This window comes from Somniosus microcephalus, chromosome 9, assembly GCF_052327205.1.
Source record: "Somniosus microcephalus isolate GS21.2 chromosome 9, FLI_Smic_1.0, whole genome shotgun sequence".
Taxonomy (NCBI): Eukaryota; Metazoa; Chordata; class Chondrichthyes; order Squaliformes; family Somniosidae; genus Somniosus; species Somniosus microcephalus.
In genome coordinates this window covers 109,082,882-109,106,811 of record NC_140995.1, presented here as the reverse complement: position 1 = coordinate 109,106,811, position 23,930 = coordinate 109,082,882, and the positions used below count along the sequence as shown (strand labels likewise).

At 43.2% G+C, this 23,930-nt stretch overlaps 1 protein-coding gene across 11 annotated transcripts in view; it reads right to left on the bottom strand.

Moving 5' to 3' along the window:
* Positions 1–23,930, bottom strand: part of msraa (methionine sulfoxide reductase Aa) — a 380,243-nt gene that overhangs the window by 333,689 nt on the left and 22,624 nt on the right. The window contains exons 1-2 of one of the 11 annotated variants that reach the window (XM_085996990.1): positions 13,987–14,049; positions 13,472–13,487 (exon numbers count right to left, since the gene is read on the bottom strand). The exons of 6 other annotated variants lie outside the window; for them this stretch is intronic. In XM_085996990.1, coding sequence (XP_085853116.1) covers positions 13,472–13,487; positions 13,987–14,034 — 64 coding nt within the window. In that variant the 5' untranslated portion in view covers positions 14,035–14,049. 4 more of the 11 variants (XM_085996993.1, XM_085996989.1, XM_085996996.1 and 1 more) reach the window with 4 other exon arrangements.

Sequence of the window (23,930 nt, the reverse complement as noted above, 5' to 3'; positions counted from 1 at the left end):
CAATGGCAGTGTTTCATTTCCTAAGAGAGACACAAATTGTCCACTGGGTACACAATAATGCATTTGTCCTCATTCCTGCAAAGTAAAGCATCACTAAACTATTCAGATTAATGTCATGCTGTAGAATAATGCTTTTAAATTAAGACAATACAATACTATAATAGCTACTGGCTTCACTGGAACTCAAGAATGGTAAAATTGCACAGTAGTCGAGTATTTGTGATTTCCAGCCCATATCCCTCCACATTAAAAACAAATAGGGAATTTGGTTTCAATCCGTTACTGGTACACTCTTCTAACTGTCTACCCATACGCTGATCACTACCTGTACAATCCAGAAAAAGGAGGATATCCACTAGATAAATCTTTCTGTTAAATCATCTCAATTTATCAGGTTGATTTTTAAAAAATGATACCAATCATGTTAACCACAAAAAGAATAGTATAGAACGTTGAGAACTAAGCCAATAAATGAAAAAACTGCACAGCATAAATTGTTGCTGCAGCTGACACAGCATCTGCTGCAGCTCAAACTGTCCCTGGTGGCCAACATGGCAGAATTATAGTGGAGATTTTCCACCAGACTGTTCTTAGCTATGCCAGCAACTGATCCTGCTGAAAAAGAAACTTTCCATTAAGCTAATCATCTCCCTTTAAACACAAACTACTTAATTGGGATTCAAACCACATAAAACTGACTGGTTCAGTGAGGATAGTTGTTGCACATTTAGGGTCTTCCCGCAGACATTTTCTTGGGTACATTTCTTAGTCCCATAAGTGGTCTGACATGCATTTAGGAATGTGGCCATACTGCCTAATATTTAATAGTGTAACCGAGGTAGCATTGTGGGTGACAGTCATGGAAATAGCACTAATCCAAGGGCAATATGTAGGCATAAGAAAGTAACAGGTTCTCTTGGATCACAATGCCCACAAGATCGCAATCACAACAATAAGTTACGAGTGTCCTTCCATTCTGTGCAGAATATATTACCAAAATCATTCTGTTTGCAGTGATTTAGTAATTTAGCTGCAAGCGTGCATAGCTTTCCAACAGCAATGGGGGCTTAGGAGACTCAGTCATGGAATGTGCAAGCCTCATTAAAGGTGAAACAAATCATGGTCATTAAGAAGGACACTCTGTCCTCTGCATTTCCGGATGACTGCACGTGAAATACAATGTCATTGCTGCTCACCTATATAAAATGGGTACTCTTCCAATGGACTCCCTGTTCTTTTAATGTTTAATATTGCTGGATTTGCAAGTGACAATAAGGTGTAGTGTTTTAGCCCTTCTGGATTTGGTATTGACTTTTCTAGGTCAATTTTTGTGGCCATTTTGCATTTTACTACTTATTTTTCCTCTTTTTTTTCCCCCACCACCTACCTTTCACAAGAGTTGCCTCTGATTGGAAACGCTCCCCGCCGGACAGCATGGGCATTCCTTTGGGAATTCTTCATGCCCTTAGGGAGCTAGAGAGAGTGAGCTGTACAGAGCTAGGTGCACTTACATCAGAAGTGCTGATACCCAAGGAGATATCCGTACAGCCAACGCCTCAGTTACCTGAACATGTTGAAATATTCAATTCACTAGGGAGGCAATCTAGGAACTTTGTCAAATTGTGCAGACAGACCTCCAAACCTCTTCCACAACTGGGACAGCTCTGCCCATGATTTGCTGTGATGGTAAAAGTCACTACTGCCTTGAATTTCTATGTGACTGACTCCTTTCAAGCTGAATCAGATGATGTAGGTCAGATCAGCCAGTCTGCAGTGCACCAATGTGCACATCAGGTTGCTGATGGATTGTTTGGTCTTCGGGAAAATGACTGGCAGCAAGAGTGTGCCGAGCCTCTGCAATGGAACCCATGTGACTAGTCAGGCTCCTTTTGCTAATGCTATGACATTTACCAATAGGAAGGATTTCTATTTCATTAACATCCAAGTTGTATGTGACCATCCGAACTACATCATGCAAGTCGATGGCAAGTAACCTGCAGACAGCCATGATGCACTTATTCAATGCAACAGTCCTACCTTTATTTAATTGCTTTCCCCTCTACTAGGATGGATCCTGGCTAACCAGAGATAGCCACTTAGGTGTTGCTGATAACACCACTGCGAAATTCACAAAGTGCAGCAGGGAGCAAATATAATGAGCACATGCCTCCACACGGATAGAAAAGGAGTGCGGCAACAAAAGCCCCGATTTTAACTCGGGGCGCTTGCAAATCCCTCACAGACTTCAGCGTGAAGCCTGGGCCATTTTAATTCCTAGGCCTCATTTAAATGTATCTGCACTGTCTCCCACCCGAAGCTGGCGGGAATGATGTGTGAGCCAGGAGTGGGAAATCGGCTGGGAGGCCGACTCTGCCGGGGACCCGAGGAGATGGTCCCCAGAATAAGGTTAGAGTTGGAAGGTGAGGTTCTCCAAACAGCTGCCATTACTGGGAGGGAGAGGGAAGGCCAGGGCTGAGGAGGCCCAAGGACTCCTTGTGGGGGCCCCGAGGAGCACTCCAGCTCCTCCCGGCCCACAGGTAATCCTCACAAAAAAAAATTCAATTAAAAATTGTGTTATGGCGCCGGTGACATTGGCCGTGACTTCAGTATATTAAGTGGGCCCCACTTGCCCAGGGTGGGCGGCCCTCCCGTGCTTGAAATGTGGTGCGAACCCCCGACCACCATTTTAGCTACCCGCCTACCCCACTTGTGCCTGGAGGGCTGGGTTAAAAATCAGGGCTGAAGATTCAGCTATCAGGATAGAGCTGGAGTGTCCTACTGTACAGCACCAAAAAAGGTGTCCAAAAATTAAAACACAATTGCGCAGCATATAGAATACTAATATCAGGCGAGGAGCTGCCAAGCAGCAGGTGCAAGAGGAGGGTTAGGAAGGGCCAGAAAAACAGTGAGAATCAGCCTGAGTCAGAGGCTGTGGAATTGCCAACTCCACTGGAGCTACAGCAAAATAGACAAACCCAGTATCATATACTGGTGAACCATTTCATATATGTTGAAGTCACCCTCAGCACAAGAATTCCAGCATTGTGTTCCCACTGAACTGGCATACCAAACACAAATGACATAATGATGCTGTACCACACCTCACGCACCAGGCATGCATATCCATTCATCTGTTGCTGCCGAAATTTGGCCCAAAGTCCAAACCTAGTTCCAAAATTTCACTAGTGCAATAGTGTTTTATATGTCAGCCAGTGGCTCAGTGGGTAGCACTCTCGCCTCTGAGTCAGAAGGTTGTGTGTTCAAGTCCCACTCCAGAGACTTGAGCCCAAAATCTAGGCTGACACTCCAGTGCAGTACTGAGGGAGTGCTGCACTGTCGGAGGTGCCGTCTTTTGGATGAGACGTTAAACCGAGGCCCTGTTTGCTCGCTCAGGTGGACGTAAAAGATCCGATGTCAATATTTCAAAGAAGAGCAGGGGAGTTATCCCCGGTGTCCTGGCCAATGTTTATCCCTTAAGCAACATCACTAAAACAGATTATCTGGTCATTATCACATTGCTGTTTGTGAGAGCTTGCTGTGCGCACACTGGCTGCTGCGTTTCCTACATTACAACAGTGACTACACTTCAAAAGTACTTCATTGGCTGTAAAACACTTTGGGACCTCTGGTGGTTGTAAAAGCTGCTACAGAAATGCAAGTCTTTCTTTTTATGTGTTGTCAATGTCCCTTCCCCTTTTTAATGGAGAGTATATCCTGCTGCCTAATCTGGTGCTCTTTCTAGATGCTCCCTTGTGAGAGAAGCAAGTGAGGTGGCTGGCTGACTGATGTCCCAGTGTGATTCCTGGGATGGTGCTGGCTCTGTACGTGTTTCAGTTGGGTCTTAAGATGGCTCTACAACTACTGGCACTACGTCTGCTATTGTGGTGGCTGCCTCAGCCAGCCAGCCTGCCTGCTTTCTGGCTCTGCAGAGGTCATTTGAGTGGCGTGGCTGGATGGTATGGATACTGGGCTACCCGGAGTGACAACTCCCTCATCAGTGCCTACTCCTGTCATACCCTTGCTCTCATTCAGATCACAGGTCACGTTATGGGAATTCCCACAGAATGACCCACATTCTGGATGGGGAGCAGTCCGCAGAGCTACAATGAGGTCATTGAATCCCCATGTCAGAGTATTGTCCAGATGAATCCGGATAGAATAGATTCACGGACAGTGGAGCCCAAGGTCTACACAGCATCAGTTAAGGTATTCTTTAAAGAAGCCACTGTTGTGCTCAAGAGCCCTTAGGGGGAGATACATTGCAGATGACATTGGAAGTGCCATGCACTCCACAGTGAACTGCAGTTTTGTGAAGCAGTCAAACATCACTGTGCAGATATGGACAGTTGCCTTCTCCACACTAGCCATCACACCTTGCAAGGTGCCTCTCACGCTCTCAAAGCACTTAATGAATTGACTGTGATCAGAAAACAGCATTCTTTTGAAGTCAGATCCTTGGTGGCGCCAATCCCAGAACTAGGCAGCGGAGGGTGACCTCAAACATGCCCTCCAACCAACTTCCCTCCTCTGTCAGCTGCACTTGCTTGTCCTCACACATGCTGTGCATTATAACATTAAATCCCCTGGAGTGCATATTACTGGCGGGGGGGGCGGTGGCTGCTGCTTGCTACAGGTGGAATGAATGCCACTGTGTAATGCAAGGTTCTCCCTCAGCTATACCTATGGAAACACTTAATCTTATCAGCAACATGTTCCTTGTAACAAACATCATTTGCTGACACTCATCATGATATTAAATTATAGTTGACAGAATATCAGAGTGTGTGACAAACTCATGGAAGGGACAAAAAAAACAGCAATGATGGGTACTAGCTTGGAGATGTGGGTTGGCCACTTGCATGATCCTCTCCAGTGAGCTCAGTGGACTGCCAGCCCATGATCTGCAGGGTCATTTTCTCCAGGCAAGCTTAGGGCTTTATGTTGGAGGTACTGCCACAAATTGCTTGCCTCCCCTTTTTGTTGAGGATATCGTTTTCCTTCAAAGACATTGCTGAAGTGGTTAATGTTATTTGAGTCCTACCATTGCTATGCAATTCACAACCATGACACCCAAAACCAGAATGCAGGAACATACAGACACAAGCAGGTGTTGGCAAAGTTTTTTTTGGCCATTCTTTGTCTGTTAATTTCACACCATCATTCAAAACTATTCTGACATCTATAGGTGCACCATTTGCAGTGGGGCTACCACCATTCCCTTCATCTCACACTGGGCCCATTGTGGTTCCCATTTTGAATTTCCCGTTCTTTCAACAGTGCCGAAACACACCTAGCTAAAGCCACAAATAACATCCTTTATGACTGACTGTGGTGTTTTATTGCTCCTTGTCCTCTTCAACACCGCTGCAGTCTTTGACATGGTTGACATCCTCCTGCCCACTGTTAATGGGTGTTATGGTCACAACCACCTTTAACTTTTATGATATGGGCTCATTTCGGACTGTTACTGGGGACATCAGTAACATTTGCCAACCAGCGGTGCACTAATGTATTAAGCAAATCACAGATGCACTATTTGCAAGAGCAACAATTTCAACTCCTTCCGCATGGACAATCAGCACCAATGTGACAGGGCACTGCAATTTTGCAGAGTCGCAGGATTCTGAAAGGTCCAAGGATTATACTCACGTTCCCGCAAGTGCTTCCTTGCTCAATGCTACCACCTACTTCAACAGGAAAGGATTCCACCACCTGTGTGCAACTTGTTTGCTACCAGGAGTACAGCATATTTCAAGTAAATGCTTGCTTCCCTTAAGTGTGGCCAGAATGCCTTCATCCTAAGGCAGTCCATCCTGGAAGTCAAGGCACTCCTCTGCCGCCATGGCTCATGACACTGGTTCAGTATCCTAGGAAACAAACTGAGCACTGGTCTAATGAGGTCCATTCAGACCCTAGAGTGATTGTTGAACAAACCACTGACATGTCAAAAGCATGCTTCAGGTGCCTTGTTTGATCAGTTGGAGTCCTGCAATATAGTCTGACTATAGTGTCAAAGCCATTAAAGCACCATAACAGAGTGTGATGAAAAGGTCATTGTAAGTGGCAGACATGTATAGTACAGTGCACTCTTGGAAGAGTGTTGGTGGCTTCCATTACCTTGGCTGACCTGGTGAGGTCATTAAGCTTCTTTCTGCACTGGTTCATGGAGTTGATGCTCATTATCCTGCCAAATCTCCTGCCATTATCCCCAGTGCTCCTTGGGGTCCTGCAGCACTCCATACGAAACAGTACTGCTTTTCTTTGCAAGCAGCAATTCCACTATCCCATCCACCAACCACTAACTTGATTGAAGTTTTTGAGGAGGTAACAAGGAGGGTCAATGAGGGTAGTGCGTTTGATGTAGTGTATATGGATTTTAGCAAGGCTTTTGCTAAGGTCCCACATGGCAGACTGGTCACGAAAGTAAAAGCCCATGGGATCAAGGGCAAAGTGGCAAGTTGGATCCAAAATTGGCTCAGAGGCAGGAAGCAAGGGGTAATGGTTGATGGGTGTTTTTGTGACTGGAAGGCTGTTTCCAGTGGGGTTCCGCAGGGCTCAGTATTCGGTCCCTTGTTTTTTGTGGTATATAGTAATTATTTAGACTTAAATGTAGGGGATAATTAAGAAGTTTGCAGATGATACTAAAATCGGCTGTGTAGTTGATAATGAAGAAGGAAGCTGTCTTCTTCTTAGGCAGTCCCTCGAAACCGAGGATGACTTGCTTCCACATTAAAAATGAGTTCTCAGGTGACTGACGAGTCCAATGCGGGACCTACAGTCTCTGTCACAGGTGGGGCAGACGGTGGTTGAAGGGGCGGGTGGGTGGGAGAGGTGATCGGCGCCTTCCCGGGTGCTTCTCCTCCACTTTGTGCGGTCTTGTGCAGAAGAAAGCTGTAGACTGCAGGAAGATATCAATGAACTGGTCAGGTGGGCAGAACAGTGGCAAATGGAATTCAATCCGGAGAGAGCTAACAAGGCAAGGGAATACACATTAAATGGTCAGGCACTGAGAAGTATAGAGGAACAAAGGGACCTAGGAATGCAGGTCCACAGATCCCTGAAGGTAGCAGGCCAAATAAATAAGGTGGTTAAGGCGGCATACGGAATACTTGCCTTTATTAGCCGAGGCATAGAATACAAGAGCAGGGGGGTTATGCTTATAAACTGTATAAAACACTAGTTAGGCCACAGCTAGAGTACTGCCTGCAGTTCTGGTCACCACATTACAGGAAAGATGTGATTGCACTAGAGTGGTTCAGAGGAGATTTACGAGGATGTTCCCTGGACTGGAGAATTTTAGCTACAAAGGAAAGATTGGATAAGCTGGGTTTGTTTTCTTTGGAACAGAGGAGGCTGTGGAGACTTGATTGAGGTGTATAAATTATGAGGGGCCTAGATAGAGTGGACAGGAAGGACCTATTTCCCTTAGCAGAGGTGTCAACAACCAGGGGGCATAGATTTAAAGTAATTGGTAGGAGGTTTAGAGGGGATTTGAGGGGAAATTTCTTCACCCGGAGGGTGGTTGGGGTCTGGAACTCACTGCTTGAAAGGATGGTAGAGGCAGAAACCCTAGCCACATTAAAAAAGTGCTTGGATGTGCACCTGAAGTGCCGTAACCTACAGGGCTACGGACCAAGAGCTGTAAAATGGGATTAGGCCAGAGTGCTCTTTGTCGGCCGGCACGGACACGATGGGCCGAAATGGCCTCCTTCGGTGCTGTAAATTTCTATGATTCTATGATCTGAAAACATCGACACTCTCTGCCCTCCTGCAGACCCAGCAACCAATCTGTAATCTTAGACCTTTTCTGCTGCATAAAACAATACTGATGCCATCTGCCCCTTTAAGCTGCTGGAGGACTTTAAATCTTTCAGCAATACGGTAGTTGTCACCCCCAAGTTGACAAGCTCCCGATCAAGAGGCGTTTCTGATGCTTGGAGCCCAAGCAAAATACTATAATGAGGCTGACTGTATAAATGACAGCGGGGTCAGTGCTCACCACATTGGAGACACACAACTCATGAACTGCCTTACTTCCAGTCAGGCAAATGCCCAGTTAGAGGATCCAGGTTACTATCTCTTCTGATTGCAAATAGAAAACCACATTTATTCCTTTGTTAACACTTCCTCTTCTCCATCTTATTAATGCAATAATGGTCAGAGCTCCTCTGGAAATTTTCTCTCTTGTTCCTCCTAAGCTCCAAATATACAGTCTTGCGCACACTTCTACCAAGCTGCTTTCTTAATATGTCTCTGACTTGAACTCAACCTTTCTCAAGATCTGGGAACTATGGAACTACTTAACTTCCTCATTCATCCCTTCCTCTAACAATTTGTAGGCTTTTTAAACTCAAGCTTGGCATCATCTTCTAGATTTAGTCTGCCTCTCCTCCTACCCTTTTCAACTTTAGCAGTTCCCTGCACTATGGTTCTTACACCTACAAGTAGGTTTCTTCTTTTTTAAATAATAAGTACTGCAAGCCCATGTTCTTTAGCCTCTCCACTTCACCAGATAGGATATTTATGCCCCAGGAGTTACAACAAATAGATCAAAAGCTACAAAAGTTTCAGGCTAAACAATCCAATAATTTTAGTGATGTGCGGCTGAAATTTCCAGGAGGAATCTCCTGATCAACCGCAACTTTGGCGGAAGAGTGGCAGAAACCCTGGAGAAAGTGCGTAAACATCCATTGGTGCCATTTCTCTGGGGATTCCGCCGATCTTCTGCTGAAGTTACGGCAGGAGAGCAGAGGACCCCACGGAAATTCTCACCCATGATATTGTTAACCCCATATTGTGGAAGTGAGTGCAATTTATCTAAAAATGGCTCTAAAGCCTCTCTTGTTAGCCAATCAAAAGCCAGAAGAATAAAAATTGTTATGGTCACAACATCGGTGCAACCAGGGCAAACAGAAAATACCTGTCAGCACCCCCCAGAGGAAAAGTGTGTCCCGACACCTGTCCACTGCACACTAAGGGTTGCCTCATTAGCTCTTGCCTCCACAGTTTCCCCACTCACCCCACCATGTACTCTCTGAAAATAATGGCAAAAACTTGAAAATGTCACATTCATTTTTATCAAATTATTACCAAGCTAGAGGTGGCTAAAGAACTGAACTGTTCCATTTTTTAAATCTAACCAAGAGCACAATACTTACGGTACATCTCTCTCCAAAATTGGCCATGGGTAAAAATAGTATCGGAAATAGAATGACCAGATACTGCTTTAATAATTCTACCAATAAAACACCCTGGTCCCGAAATGTGTCATTCTACTATACTACTGTGTCAATGGGCTGACTGCACCAATACATGTTCCTGCTAATTCTGAAAACTTACAACTTTATCAGCATGTATAAATAAAATTCTTTCAAAAAAAACATTTTTTTTTTTTTTTTTTTTAAATATAACTAACTTCCATTAGCTGTGTCTGGCCTGGATTCACTGTTCCTGTGTAAGTTAATAATTAGATTCTGGTCTCATTCCATATCCCACCCCTGCTGAGAAACCAGGCACCAGTTTCAATTTAATTTTGCTTTCATACATACAGTTAAATTCACATTCACATATACAGCTGACAAACAAATGTGAGAGAAAGTTCTGTTAAAAGTTTTTATGTTAATTATAATTAAAATAATTATTGACATAACCATTCCTATTAAACTGAAGTCTGCTCTATAAGCACCTTTTTCCCTGCCTTTGCATTTCCGTAGAATAAGATTCCACTCTCATTATACACGAGTTCTGTGACGTACAGTCTAGAACACACTATTCACAGTGACATTAAAACATCCAGAATCTCCAATGTCTAAGGTGGTGATGTTGAAGTTGTATCTGGCCTTGGTGAAGCCACATCTGGAAGTATTGATTTAGGACCGAGATGAGGAGAAATTTCTTCACTCGGAGGGTTGTGAATCTTTGGAATTCTCTACCCCAGAGGGCTGTGGATGCTCAGTCGTTGAGACAGAGATCAATAGAATTTTGGATACTAAGGGAATCAAGGGATATTGAGGTAGAAGATCAGCCATGATCTTACTGAATGGCGGAGCAGGCTCGAAGGGCCTCCTGCTCCTATTTTTTATGTTCTTATGTTCTTACTGCATTCAGTTTTTGTCTACATATTGCAGGGAAGATGTAGAATTATTGAAGAAAGTCTAAAGGAGATCACTGCAGCAGATTCCTGAACTTAAAGGGTTGAGTTATGAAGAAAGATGGTCTGCCCTGGGACTTTACTCCTTGGAGATGAAGAGCAGGATTGGGGGACTTGACAAAGACCTTTATGCTTTACATGGAGAATTTGGAGCTAAGAAAGTCTTCTGTCTGCCAGAGGATTTGAGAACTAGGATGCAAATTTAAACTGAAGGGTATCAAAACAGGAAATTTGGGTAATTTTTTTCCACTGAGCGGGTGATAGAATTGACTACAAATGGAGGTAGTGAAACAGAAAATAAGATATTTAAAAAGCAGCTGGCAGATAATTAAAAAGAAATAGCTAAAACTTGGGTAGGACTGCTCACAGATGATGGTATGGTGGAGATATTAAATAAATATTTTGCAATGGTTTTTACAACTGAATGTGGAAGAGAGAATGTAGGTGTACCAGACAACAATGTGGAACAATTGCTAGAGATAACGATAGACAAGGAATTGGTTCTGGAGAAAGTAGCAGAACTCAAGCTGGAATTCCCTCCCCAAAACAACTCCACATCTTCATCTCTTTGACCAAGCTTTTAGTCAGCCCATCTAATATCTCCTTCTTTGATTCAGGGTCCTTTTATCCTCGTACATTTCGGGATTTTTTCTACGTTAAATGTGCTATATAATTGAAAGTTGTTGTCATCATCCTATTCTCAAGTCACCACCTCATTCAAATTACAGCACTCTCTCTGGAAGCAGCTCAGCAATATAAATGCAGTATTTGACAAGATTCCTAACTATATTTCTACCGGCATGTGCCAAGTGGCTCGGGAAGCTGCATATGCATAAAACTACTCTGTTGGCTCGCCTGATGGTTCACCGAATTTCCCCAATGACCAGAAAAACCCCAGGCTTTATCCCTAGTTTATGTGAAGTCAGCTCACAGGGTGTTCTACAACTGGCCAAACAGCCCAGAATACAAAAGGAGGAAATCCTCCAGCGTTCCTGCTGATCGCGATCCAGCGACCTCGAGTTTGGACATCAGGTGGGGGCTGGATCAGGGTCAGCGGTAATGCTCGTCGCAGTTGAATGGTTTCCAACACACATGAAAACTGACCATTCTGGCGAGGTGCTGCAGAGTGCCTGGTGCCCAGGAAGCCCAGGAAACTTCTGCTTCCAACAATAAAGTTTGCATTGCCCTTGGGGCAGCAATGTCTTCTGAAGCACCTGCAGGAGTCACCTCTTGTGGTGGATCTTGGACCCCATGGAGAGAACAGCGACACCTTGTTTACTTCATGCAGCAGCTTAGCAAACGAGCTACAGTAGTGCGGAAAACCTCAAACAAATGCCCAAACAGTACCTGCATTGATCATTTATATGTTAAATATATTCAACAGTGCCTAATGCACTATTCAAACATACAGAACAATAAAAAGGGATGCCTTTCATAAAGCTAATATGCATTATAGTACATAAAACAGGAGCTACTCATTATCTGTAAGTAGCAGGTGCATCAAATGAGACATTCCCAATTCTACAAGCACTGGTGTATTTAACGGCTGCGAAATTTGGACCACTGTAATACAACCATTTCATTTTTTTTTCAAAGAGCATTTGATTAATAAAGAAATTTCAAATTAGTAAGAATACCTACAGAGATGCCTGAATGTTCTTCTAAAATATGCTGAATCAATAGGCCATATATCATTATACCACCTCCACTACATGGCACCTTTGCAACTCAAGTCCCATAATGCACTACCACAATCACCACAAATAGTGCTTAAATTGTCACCGCATTAAATCAAAGTAAATCATCTGATTTAAAAGCCGTACATGCACTTTGCCACCAGAACTGCATCAAACTGATGTAAAGCATTAGTATTCAAGGGCCATCCACTCAATGATCTGTTAAATTAGACATGGCAATGGAGCTCTGAACTTTACGCTGCAAGGCCCCAGGACCTTGTTAAATAATTTTCACTTAGATTAATAAAACATTATAATCCCAATTCATTTCAGCTTCAAAACAGATTATACATAAAAGAAAGTTTCAAAAAAAGGATCAAGGAAGTGGAGGCTAAGTCCCACCTGACCCCTTTTATCAAGCTACTAGCATTTGCTCCTGTTTATCTCTCTTTCAAAAAGCAGTAACTGATGCTCAGTGCTGTATCAACACATCTGTGACATCACCTTGTTGACATAAGTTTACAGAACAGGTATTTGACACATGGCAAATAGGAGAACCTGAAAATACTTTCAAAAATTAACCACTTAAACCACAGCATAAATGGCCACATTTCTGAAATACTTTCAAAGTCATTGGCTTCTGGAGCCAGTCAAACATCCAGTTAAGGTAATCAACAGTGCTATAAGAAGCTACCAATCCGCACAGATGAAGAACTAATTTTGAAAACTATCAAATTTAAAAAAGGAATGGCTCTCAATAAAATCTCATTTATACAGAATTCACCTCACTTGCTATGAAGACTCAGATTTGTGGTTTGTACAAAGCCTTTTAAAACATAGTCAAGTCTCATCTTTAAATTTCAAAAGATTTTCTAAAATTTATTATAACCTTCATTTTAAAGATGCTGAATCCATTTTTTCAACAATCTACTTAATTAAATTCAAGATCAAAAAGTGATTTTTGGCTAGTTTTGAATATAAATCACCCATAGCAAAGTGCAAATGACAACTTAAAATGATGAGGTTATGAGAACAGTAACTGAAGTAAAGCACTTTTATTATCATTTAGAGTACAGGCCTAAAACATTTTTTTTCTTTAAAACTCCAGTGAAAAGGGAAGCCACATCTTCAACCTAACATCACAGTCCCAATGCGATAAAAACATGCTTTTTTTTGTACTTCGTCACAAGCTTTTCTTAAGCAAATGAAGTCAAATTCCTATGGAGAAAATACTGAGCACATTGTCGATTTCACAACTATCCGCATTCCTTGACAAAGGAAAAACAAAATGCAAAGTAGGAATTTTTGACGTGGATAAACGTTCACAACAACTGTTGGGCATCGTCGCTTCAATTGTTGCTAGTACATATTTGAGCTCAGACTCCATGCCAAACAGAAGAAATTCCTTCTTTACCCTGTCTGTAATAATCCATCGCCATCTTTCCACGCAGCCGCTCTGAAATCCATCCAAGCTGTCTGACCTGCCTCCATGAATGCAATGCAGCCAATAATAAAAAAAATCAATCAATCAGTATATCAAGCTCGCACATTCTCCTACACTGAAAAGCCTATACTTTGAAACAACGATTAACAGTTTACCAGTTAAAAACGGACGGTCAGGGCACAATTAAATGGTCACACTAACCATTCATCCCCCGAGTCTGTGAAAACAAAAGTTCAAAATTTCAGTCCTGTAGCAGTAATTTTGCCCCATGGCATTTCACTCCTTAGCGAGGGGGGTGGCGGGGCGCGCGGTGGGGGGGGGTGGTGGTTGGGGGGGAAGAAGGAGAAACACAACACAGCAAGCAAACAAAGGAGGCCGTTTCAATTCAGCTGTGCCAAGTATTGCCTGCTTTTCTTTGCACGCTCTCTCAGCATGGCACCCTTCCCAAGCATCTTTGGCATCGCTCCAGCCAGTGCCAGTCTGTCTAATCCAGCTCCCAAAAGGTACCTTCCTAGATCGTTTCGGAAATAAACAAGATCAACCGAGCTGCCACCGGATTCTGGCAAGATTCAACTCTGCAGCTGCCAACTTCCTCACACGCTTCAATTTTTTTTTCATACCGATCTGCTGTGCAATAACATGCCACTGAAAGTTTATTAAATTAAATAAAGAAAGAGTTCAGAAGTACAAGGGATCACTCAACGCAAAGAACTCACTCCTTCTCTCTCTTTCTCTCCCCCCTCTCTCACTGGAACTGTCCACATACGACACAAGCACCACCTGCAGCTTGGAGTACTTTGGTGGCCAACCAGTGGGCAGACTCCTTAATACCAGCTCCGGTCTCTACCCTCAAAGCATCCTGGGTAATTTCAGAGTGGCAATCCTCTCATGTTTATTTCATAAAAGAGCCCATGTATCTTACTGAACTCCTTGCACACAGAATTGTAATTACCAGCATATCAGCACCTACATACAGTATAATTATAGCTGGTTTTCCTCGCTTCATTATGCATCTCCCACCAAGCCATAAAAGGTCATCAGTATTCAGCTAGATGAATTATTTAGCAACCTTGTTACTTTTACTTTACCAGATATAAAGATATATGTTTATCACTTGTAAAAGCAGTACCAGCTAAGCAATTTAATTTAAAATAAAATACACACATGCATATCAAATCAACACCCAAATGCAATTAAGCAGGAGAGTTGGTCATAAACTAGTGTTTTGCTTATGATTTACAAAAGACCTTTGTTTTTGCTGCTGGCATTTATCGGAGACAGTTGGCATCACAGTGTACAAACTGCAGTAACAGCTCAATACAGCAGCCTGCACATTACAGTGGGCAGCCACTGTACCAACAAATGCAAACACAAACACAGAGAACCTTCAGCCAAACTACAGCTGTATAAAAGGGCGTCTATTCAAATTACTCCAAGATACAAATGAGGTGTCGCACCCTGTTTGGGTTAAAAGCCGTATCACAGCACAAGGGACAGCAAATAAAAAGTTTGCTGCAGTTTCTGAAATTATGTTCCTTCAAAAGCAAAATAATAGCAAGTCAAACCAAAAACAGAACAAAAAATTTGCCTCAATTCTGTTTATAAAAAAATGTGCTGAATACTGGCTTTTACATCTTGGCGTACCTGGTTTTCAAAAAAAAAGGTAGTTTCTAACCCAGAAATTGAAATCATTCTGAATTGAACCACATTTTCTCTTTTAAAAAAAGCTGTGCCACTCTAGAATATGTCACTTAAAAACAATTTTATTTAATAAATGAGACTGCTATAAAATGAAAAATAAAATGCTGGAGATACTCAGCAGTATGGCTGGGAAAGGGGGAGGGGAGGGGATAGAGTGCAACAATTTCAGATCATAACCTCGGCCCCTATCATATATATATTTTTTATCCACACTTTTCATCTGTCTTTTTTTCCTCTCTCCCACATGGTAGCTGTCTTTCATTCTGCCAGCGCAATTTACACCTCATCTAGAGCCATCCTTTGTTTCTTAACCTGTCACCTTGACCATCTCCTTTTGCCTTGAATATCTCTCAATGTCTCTTAACCTCTCCTGCCTTCTATCCTATCACAGCCCTTCCCTTTTGTTCTTTCATCCCCTCCCCGCTTTCCCAGCCCCTGCACTTGCTTAAAAATCTGTTCCATTTCCTGCCTTTTTCCAGTTCTGACAAAAGGTCATCGACCTGAAACGTTAACTCTGTTTTTCTCTTCACAGATGCTGCCTGACCTGCTGAGTATCTCCAGCATTTTCTGTTTTTATTTCAGATTTCCAGCATCTGCAGTATTTTCTTTTTGTATAAAATGAATGAAGTTTGTTCTGAGTTTAAGCAATGTCACTTTATAGGGGATAGTTCATAATCTCCACTGTGAACCTTAATCAAATACATTAACTATTTTAACACACTTACTGGCTCTATAATTAACCATGTTTTCACTAACATTTTTACTAAAATAATTAATTACTTAAACTATAATTAATTAACCATTATTTTAATTAAAAAATATATTTAGTTAATTTTTGGGGGAAAATCTTCATATAAAATTTTATTTTTAAGTGCTTAGTCTTCACAAGTGTCAATAGAAAAAAATTCTACAAAAACAAAAAGTAGTAGAACAAGAAAACTTTGTTTAACCCATCAATCCCATTCCTTCCACAGCATATCAGATCTGACCTATCGAGGATTCTACTCACTTATTTAGTCTCCTGACAGATATTCCTCTCTGACCCCCAAAGGCAATCAGACAAAATTTCAACTACCTGCCTACTCTTACACCCTCCAGTATTTATCCCTGGTCCATTGTTTTCCACAGATAGCATTTCTACGATTCCCCGCGGGACAGGAATCATAGTGTTTCATAAAGTAATGAGGGTAGAATTCAACTTCGGCAGGGGTGCAAAACGTACAGTACTGGATCGGCCGCCCATCATACATCCCACCCAGTTCGGACAGGGTGCATTATGGCGGCCAATCTGCTACTGATTATATTGTGCCTCCGCCAAAGTTGAATTTTACCCCCAATGGATCATCCATCTATACTGCCCTCTATAACCTTCAAATCACATTCCTAACCGTAGAAATTTACAGTATAGAAGAGGCCATTTGACCAATCATGTCCTTGCTGTGTCTTCGCTGGAACAATCTAAAACTAATGCCACTGCCCTGCTTTCGTCCCACAGTCCTGTATCATCATCATCATCTTCGAAGGTTTATCTACTCTTCCCTTAACAGCTGCAATAGTCTTCGCCTTACTAGTCCCTGTGGGAAAGCACTGCATGCTGTCACAACTCTGCAGGAAAAAAATTCTCCTAACCTCACTCCTCACTCTTTTCGTGACAAATATAAATTGATGAACCCCTCCCCCATACCCAACCAAAGTAAATCACCTTTCTCTATTCACTACCAAAGCCCTTCAGAATTTTAAAAAAATCTTCTGCAATGCCATGAGAGCGAGACAGTGGGATAAGAGCCAACACAGACACAATTTGCTGAATGGCTTCCTTCTTTGGTGTAAACTTTGTTTCTAAATTGTTTCTTGGCCTTCTCAGCGCCATTGGAAGTGGTTCCAGTAAGTATCGCAAGTCTCTACTCATAACTATTCTTCATAATCCTGAGTCATTCTGATCAATCTATGCTATACACTCGCAATGGTTTTGATGTTTTTTCTATAACAGTTCTAAAACTGCACAATGTACTCTAACTTAGAATCATAGACTGATGCAGCACAGAAGGAGACCAATCGGCCCATCGCTCCCATCTTTGCTCTTTGAAAGAGATATCCAATTAGTCCCACTCCCCTGCACTTTCCCCATACCCCTGTAATTTTTTTCCCCTTCAAGTATTTATCCAATTCCCTTTTGAAAGTTACTACTGAATCTGCTTCCACCACCCCTTCAGGCAGTGCATTCTGTTAAGTCTGTGGTTTCAATTGCTGTTATACTGAATAACAGGACACAGACTACAGAAGTAAGTAAACAGGTCTTTCGTGATTGAGGGTCAGGGCTGAACTGGGATACACTTTGCTCTGCAGGGTTTATATACTGGTGTGGTCACCAGCGGTACTACAATGTACAGGAGCCATCAAAAAGTAGTCCATCACCTTAAGGTATCCTCTTAAGGTGGTACAGGTTACATACACTACAATTCCTCCCCTTTTAGCTTAACAGTGTACACCCCAAATTAAACATTACATGGATAACATATATACAATTTACACACAACTGTTCAAAGACTCAGTCTCTGAGGAGGCCTCCTGATCCGGCCCGGATAACGCCTTTCAGGGGTCTCTGGTTCTCGTTGCTGGGGTGACTCATCCACTTGATCTCCTATGGATTGAACATCATCAGGTACGTTCGAGTCTGAGGTAGATGCTACAGGCTCAATAAGTTCTTCAACTGGTGTCTCTGCCGTAGACATGGGGTCGACCCTTGTTCTCGATTCTACAAGTTGGTCAGCATGACGTCGTATTACGTTCTCTCCAACGTCTACCGTGTACATCAAGGGTCCTTGTCGTGCACGAATTGTTCCAGGTTGCCATTTATCATCCCTATAGTCCCTGGCCAACACTGGTTGTCCTATTTCGAAACTACGAGTGGCCTTGTTATTTACATGCTGGAATTGCTTGTTTTCGACTTCCCTTCGCACATTGGGTTTTAACAAATCCAACCGGGACCGCAACCTTCTGTTATAGAACATTATGGCAGGGCTTTGATTTGTCACTGAATGTGTGACGTTTCGATACGCCATCAGGAAATTGTCCACCTTGTGTTGTAGTGGAATATGGTCTTCACTCATGGCCTTTATCGCCTTTTTGAACGTTTGAACAAATCTCTCGGCCAACCCATTTGTAGCCGGATGATATGGGGCAGATGTATAGTGTTTCACCCCATTCTTTTTCATGAATTTCTGGAATTCTTCTGACACGAACTGTGGTCCGTTGTCTGAACATATTTGCTCCGCAACCCATTCCTTGCAAATATGGTTCTTAGAACTGCGATCGTCTTCTCAGAGGTAGTGGTCGACATCTTAATCACTTCTGGCCATTTAGAATGTGCGTCTACTGCTATCAAAAACATGGAATCCATGAATGGACCTGCAAAGTCGATATGCACACATTGCCATGGGGCTGAAGGCCATTCCCACGGATGCAGCGGTGCAATTGGAGGTGCATTTTGAACTTTTTGGCACCCTGAGCAGCTTTTAGTCAGATCCTCTATTTGTTTGTCGATACCTGGCCACCACACATAAGCCCTAGCAAGGCTTTTCATCTTGACTCCCCCCAGATGACCTTCGTGTAATTCTTTCAGAACTCTCTCTCTTAATTTAGGAGGAATAATCACCCTTGTTCCATACATCAATGTTCCTTGACATACGGACAGCTGTTCTCGTCTGGCTGAGAATGCTGGTAACAGTGGTTCGCCATGTGCTGGCCATCCCTTCACTGTCAAGTTGTAGACCCGAGACAGTGTCGGGTCATTTCGGGTCTCTCTCTCAATACCCGCATTGGTGACTGGTAAGCATTCGATGATGGTCGAGTGAAATATCTCTACAGGGTCAACTGCCAGTGCCTCTTCCGCTGTAGGTAGTGGCAGGCGCGACAGCCCATCAGCATTACCATGTTGTTTTGTACCTTTGAATTCAATATCATATTGATGTGCCCCTAGGAAAAGGGACCATCTCTGAAGCCTCTGCGCCGTCATTACCAGAACACCCTTCTTAGGGTTGAAAATGGAAACCAACGGCTGGTGATCTGTCAGCAGCGTAAACTTTTGGCCTTGCAGGTAATGGTTAAATTTCTTAACTCCCCACATGAGGCTGAGAGCCTCCCTATCTATCTGAGCATAGTTGCGCTCAGCGGAGGTCAATGATCTGGATGTGAAAGCGACTGGCCTTTCCGAGCCATCTGGAAACTTATGTGAGAGCACTGCCCCGATACCATATGGAGAAGCATCACAAGCTAAGCGAATAGGCAGCGTTGGGTTAAAGTGAGCCAACACTTCCTTAGAGGTGATCAGTGCTTTGCTCTTTTGAAAAGCCCGCTTACAATCATCGCTCCACTTCCATGGTATTCCCATTTGCAAGAGTGTTTAGCGGGTGTAACACCGTGGATAAATTTGGAAGAAACTTATGGTAATAGTTAACCAACCCGAGGAACGACCTCAACTGGGATACATTCTCCGGTGCAGGAGCTTTTACAACAGCTTCGATCTTGTCAGGTGACTTATGGAGCCCCTCCCGGTCAATGACGTGGCCGCAGTACGAGATTCGCTTTTGAAAGAACTCGCATTTCTGGCGATTAACTCTGAGCCCATATTCTTTCAATCTGATGAGCACCTGCTCCAAATTCGCGAGGTGATCGTTATCGTTATCTCCTGTAATCAGGATGTCATCCAGGTAGCATTGTGTGCCTGGAATTCCCTGCAATACTTGCTCCATGGCCCTTTGCCAAATCGCTGGAGCTGATGCCACTCCAAAAACCAGTCTATTATACCGATATAAGCCCTTATGCGTGTTGATCGTGAGATACTGACTTGACGCTTCATCAACTTCCATCTGTAGGTACGCCTGCGCCAGGTCTATCTTAGTGAAGTGTTTCCCGCCAGACAGCGAAGCGAAGATATCTTCAATCCGCGGAAGCGGATATTGCACCGTGTGAAGAACCGGATTAACAGTGATCTTGAAATCGCCACGGATGCGAACCTTCCCAGGTTCCCCCGGCTTGTTGCTCAACGAACGATTCATGACAGGAACAATGGGTGTAGCCCATTCGCTCCAGTCCACCTTGGCAGTACCCCTGAATGTTCTAGCCCTTCCAGCTCTGCTTCCACAGCAGGTCGTATCGCATAAGGCACTGGTCTGGCTTTGAAAAATTTTGGGTTTGCATGTTCTTCAACCTTGATGGTTGCCGTAATTCCTTTCAGTGTTCCAAGTCCTTGTTGGAACACCTCCTTAGCATCGTCTAAGATTTTGGACAGTCGTTTAGGTTTGACGTCGTCCTCCTTACAGGCATCTAGTCAGTGCTTGTATGGAATGCCAGTCCACATTTATTCTCCGGATCCATTCCCGTCCCAGTAGTGGCGGACCTCCATCAGGTAACACATACAAGTCCATTTTCTGAAATTCTTTACCATTGTAGACCACGTTTACTTTTATCTTTCCTTTGGGGTATACTATTTGCCCCGTGTATGTTTTCAATACAATCTCCGTATCCCTCAGGGGAATGTGCGAGAATGACCTTTTGTAATCTTGCTTATTCATGACCGTTAATGCCGACCCAGTGTCCAATTCCATCTTCACTTGGACTCCTGCTATCCGAAGCGTGACCCAGATAGTTTGGTGGTCTGCTGTGTTACCCACATTATGTATTTTCAGACAACCCAGTTGCTTACTGCTGGAGTCTGAATCCGTCTTCTGTTCATCCGAACTGTTCTCTGTCACCTTGTGTACTTTTTTGTACTTCTCCTGCGGTGACTTTTGCTGCTGGTCTTCTTTCCTGACCGGCATACTCTCGCTATGTGACCAAGTTTGCCTCTATTAAAGAAGTCAAGGATCCCATATGCTTTGTTAATGGCCTTCTCAACTTGTTCTGCCACCTTCAAAGATTTGTGTGCACACACCTCCAGGTCTCTTTCTTCCTGCACTCCCTTTAAAATTCTAACATTTAGTTTACATTGCCTCTCCTAATTCTTCCTACCAAAATGTATCACTTCACACTTCTCTGCATTAAATTTCATCTGTCATGTTTCTGCCCATGTTGTCACTGTCCTTTAATCACATGGACTTTAATTTTGCTTACAATTTTATTATGCAGTACTTTTTCAAATGCACTTTGAAAGTCCCGTCAACTACCCTCATCAACCCTCCTGGTTACTACATCAAAGAACTTGGTCTAACCATTGCCTTATACAAACTGATCATAATCCCTTTGCTCTGATACTCTATGCCCCTATTTATAAAATCTAAAATGGTACTGGCTTTTTTATGGCTTCTTCTTCTATCTCCACTTTCAAGGAATTATGTATTTGCACATCCAGGTCTCAAATGTTCCCTCACAACCTTAGGCATATTTCTAATGAGTATATACACCTAGTTCCCATTTTTCCTCCCAAAATGCATGATGTCACACTTTTCTGCATTAAATTGCATCTGCCACCTGTCTGCCTACTCTACTAAACTGTTGATGTTCTTCTGAAGTCTTTTACAGATCTCCATGTTTGCTAAATTCCCCAATTTTTTGGTCAACAGCAAATTTTGATATCATGCTCCCTATGGCCAAGTCCAAATCACTGGAGTAGATTTTCAACATGCCACCCAGGCGCAAGACTGGCATTATGGATCATTCATCGGTTACAGAAACCACCCAATTTAAAATGGGGACTGAATTATGCACACCCTGGTTCAATTATCTTCCGCCCTGTAACCCTATTTCAGCTGGAGACTATACATGGACGTTACTCATAAACAACAAATTGTAACACGTCTCTTGTGTGACACGTTATTGAATGCCTTCTGAAAATCCATATACACTCCATCTACTGCATACCCTTCATCTAGACAGTCACTTCAAAAAACTCTAATTTTGACACACACAGCATGCCTTTTAACAAATCATATTCACTGTCATTGATTATCCCATTCATCTCTAAAAGATCAATAATTTGATGTCAAATTATATATTCCAAGTCTTAGCCCCCAACTGTGGTTAGACTAACTGGTCTATAATTACCTGCACAGAGTGTTAAATTCACTATCCACTCGTCCCCTGGAACAATTCACATATCTAAAGAGAAATGAAAAATTGAGATCAGAGCCTCTGCTATCTCCTCTCTGACTTCTTCCAACAGATTAGCGTGCATGCCATCAGCACCCAGTATCTGTAACATATCCAGTTGGGGGTGTAAGGAAAAGAGATGAGAATTTATTCTCCAGCATTAGCTCAATACTGAATAATATGAACTTGAAATTAAGAAATGTCCAGAATAAATTGCTCGACACCACCTCTGTACAGATTCACTAACACAGCTGTGCCTAATTTTAATAAATCACTGCTATTTTTTTGAATAAAAACAAAAAGTACTAAGAGCAAAGCAAATGCTGATAAGTTTAGGAACATTTGGAAATATCAGGCACGGTAGCATAGTGGTTATGATAATGTACTAGTGATCCTACTTGACCTCGTCCTCACCAATCTACCTGTTGCATTTGTATCTGTCCATGACAGTATTGGTAGGAGTGACCACCGCACAGTCTTTGTAGGAGTGACCACCGCACAGTCTTTGTAGGAGTGACCACCGCACAGTCTTTGTAGGAGTGACCACCGCACAGTCTTTGTGGAAACGAAGTCCCGTCTTCATGCGGCGGACACCCTCCATTGTGTTGTGTTGCACTACCATAGTACTAAATGGGATAGTTTCAGAATTGATCTAGCAGCTCAAATCTGGGCATCCATGAGGAGCTGTGGGCCATCAGCAGCAACAGAATTGTATTCCACCACAATATGCAATCTCATGGCTTGGCATATCCATCACTCTACCGTTACCATCAAGCAAGGTGATCAACCCTGGTTCAATGAGGAGTGTCGGCGAGCATACCGGGAGCAGCACCAGGCGTACCTGAAAATGAGGTGCCAACCTGGTGAAGCTACAACACAGAACTACATGCATGCTAAACTGCGGAAGCAGCACGCTCTAGACAGAGCTAAGCGATCCCACAACTAACTGATCAGATCGAAGCTCTGCAGTCCTGCCACATCCAGTCGTGAAAGGTGGTGGACAATTAAACAACTAACGGGAGGAGACTACATGAACATTCAAAATGTCAACGATGGCGGAACCCAGTGCGTGGTAAAGGCAAGGCTGAAGCGTTCGCAACCATCTTCAGCCAGAACCCGACAACATCCTGGCTGTAATGCTGAAGACTTGTGCTCCAGAACTAGCCGCGCCTCTAGCCAAGCTGTTCCAGTATAGCTACAAAATTGGCATCTACCCGGCAAAGTGGAAAATTGCCCAGGTATATCCTGCCTACAAAAAGCAGGACAAATACGATCCAGCCCATTACCGCCCCATCATCCTATTCTCAATCATCAGCAAAGTAATGAAGGTGTCATCAACAGTGCCAATAAGTGGCACTTACTCATCAATAACCTGCTCACCGATGCCCAGTTTGGGTTCTGCCAGGGCCACTCGGCTCCAGACTTCATTACAGCCTTGGTCCAAACATGGACAAAAGAGCTGAATTCCAGAGGTGAGGTAAGAGTGACTGTCCTTGACATCAAGACAGCATTTGACCGAGTGTGGCATCAAGGAGCCCTAGTAAAATTGAAGTCAATGGGGATCAGGAGGAAAACTCTCCACTGGCTAGAGTCATACCTAGCACAAAGGAAGATGGTTGTGGTTGTTCGAGGCCAATCATCTCAGCCCCAGGACATCGCTGCAGGAGTTCTTCAGGGCAGTGTCCTAGGCCCAACCATCTTTAACTGCTTCATCAATGACCTTCACTCCATCATAAGGTCTGAAGTGGGGATGTTTGCTGATGATTGCACAATGTTCAGTTCCATTCGCAATTCCTCAGATAAAGAAGCAGTCCATGCCCGCATGCACCAAGACCTGGGCAACATCAAGGCTTGGGCTGATAGATGACAAGTA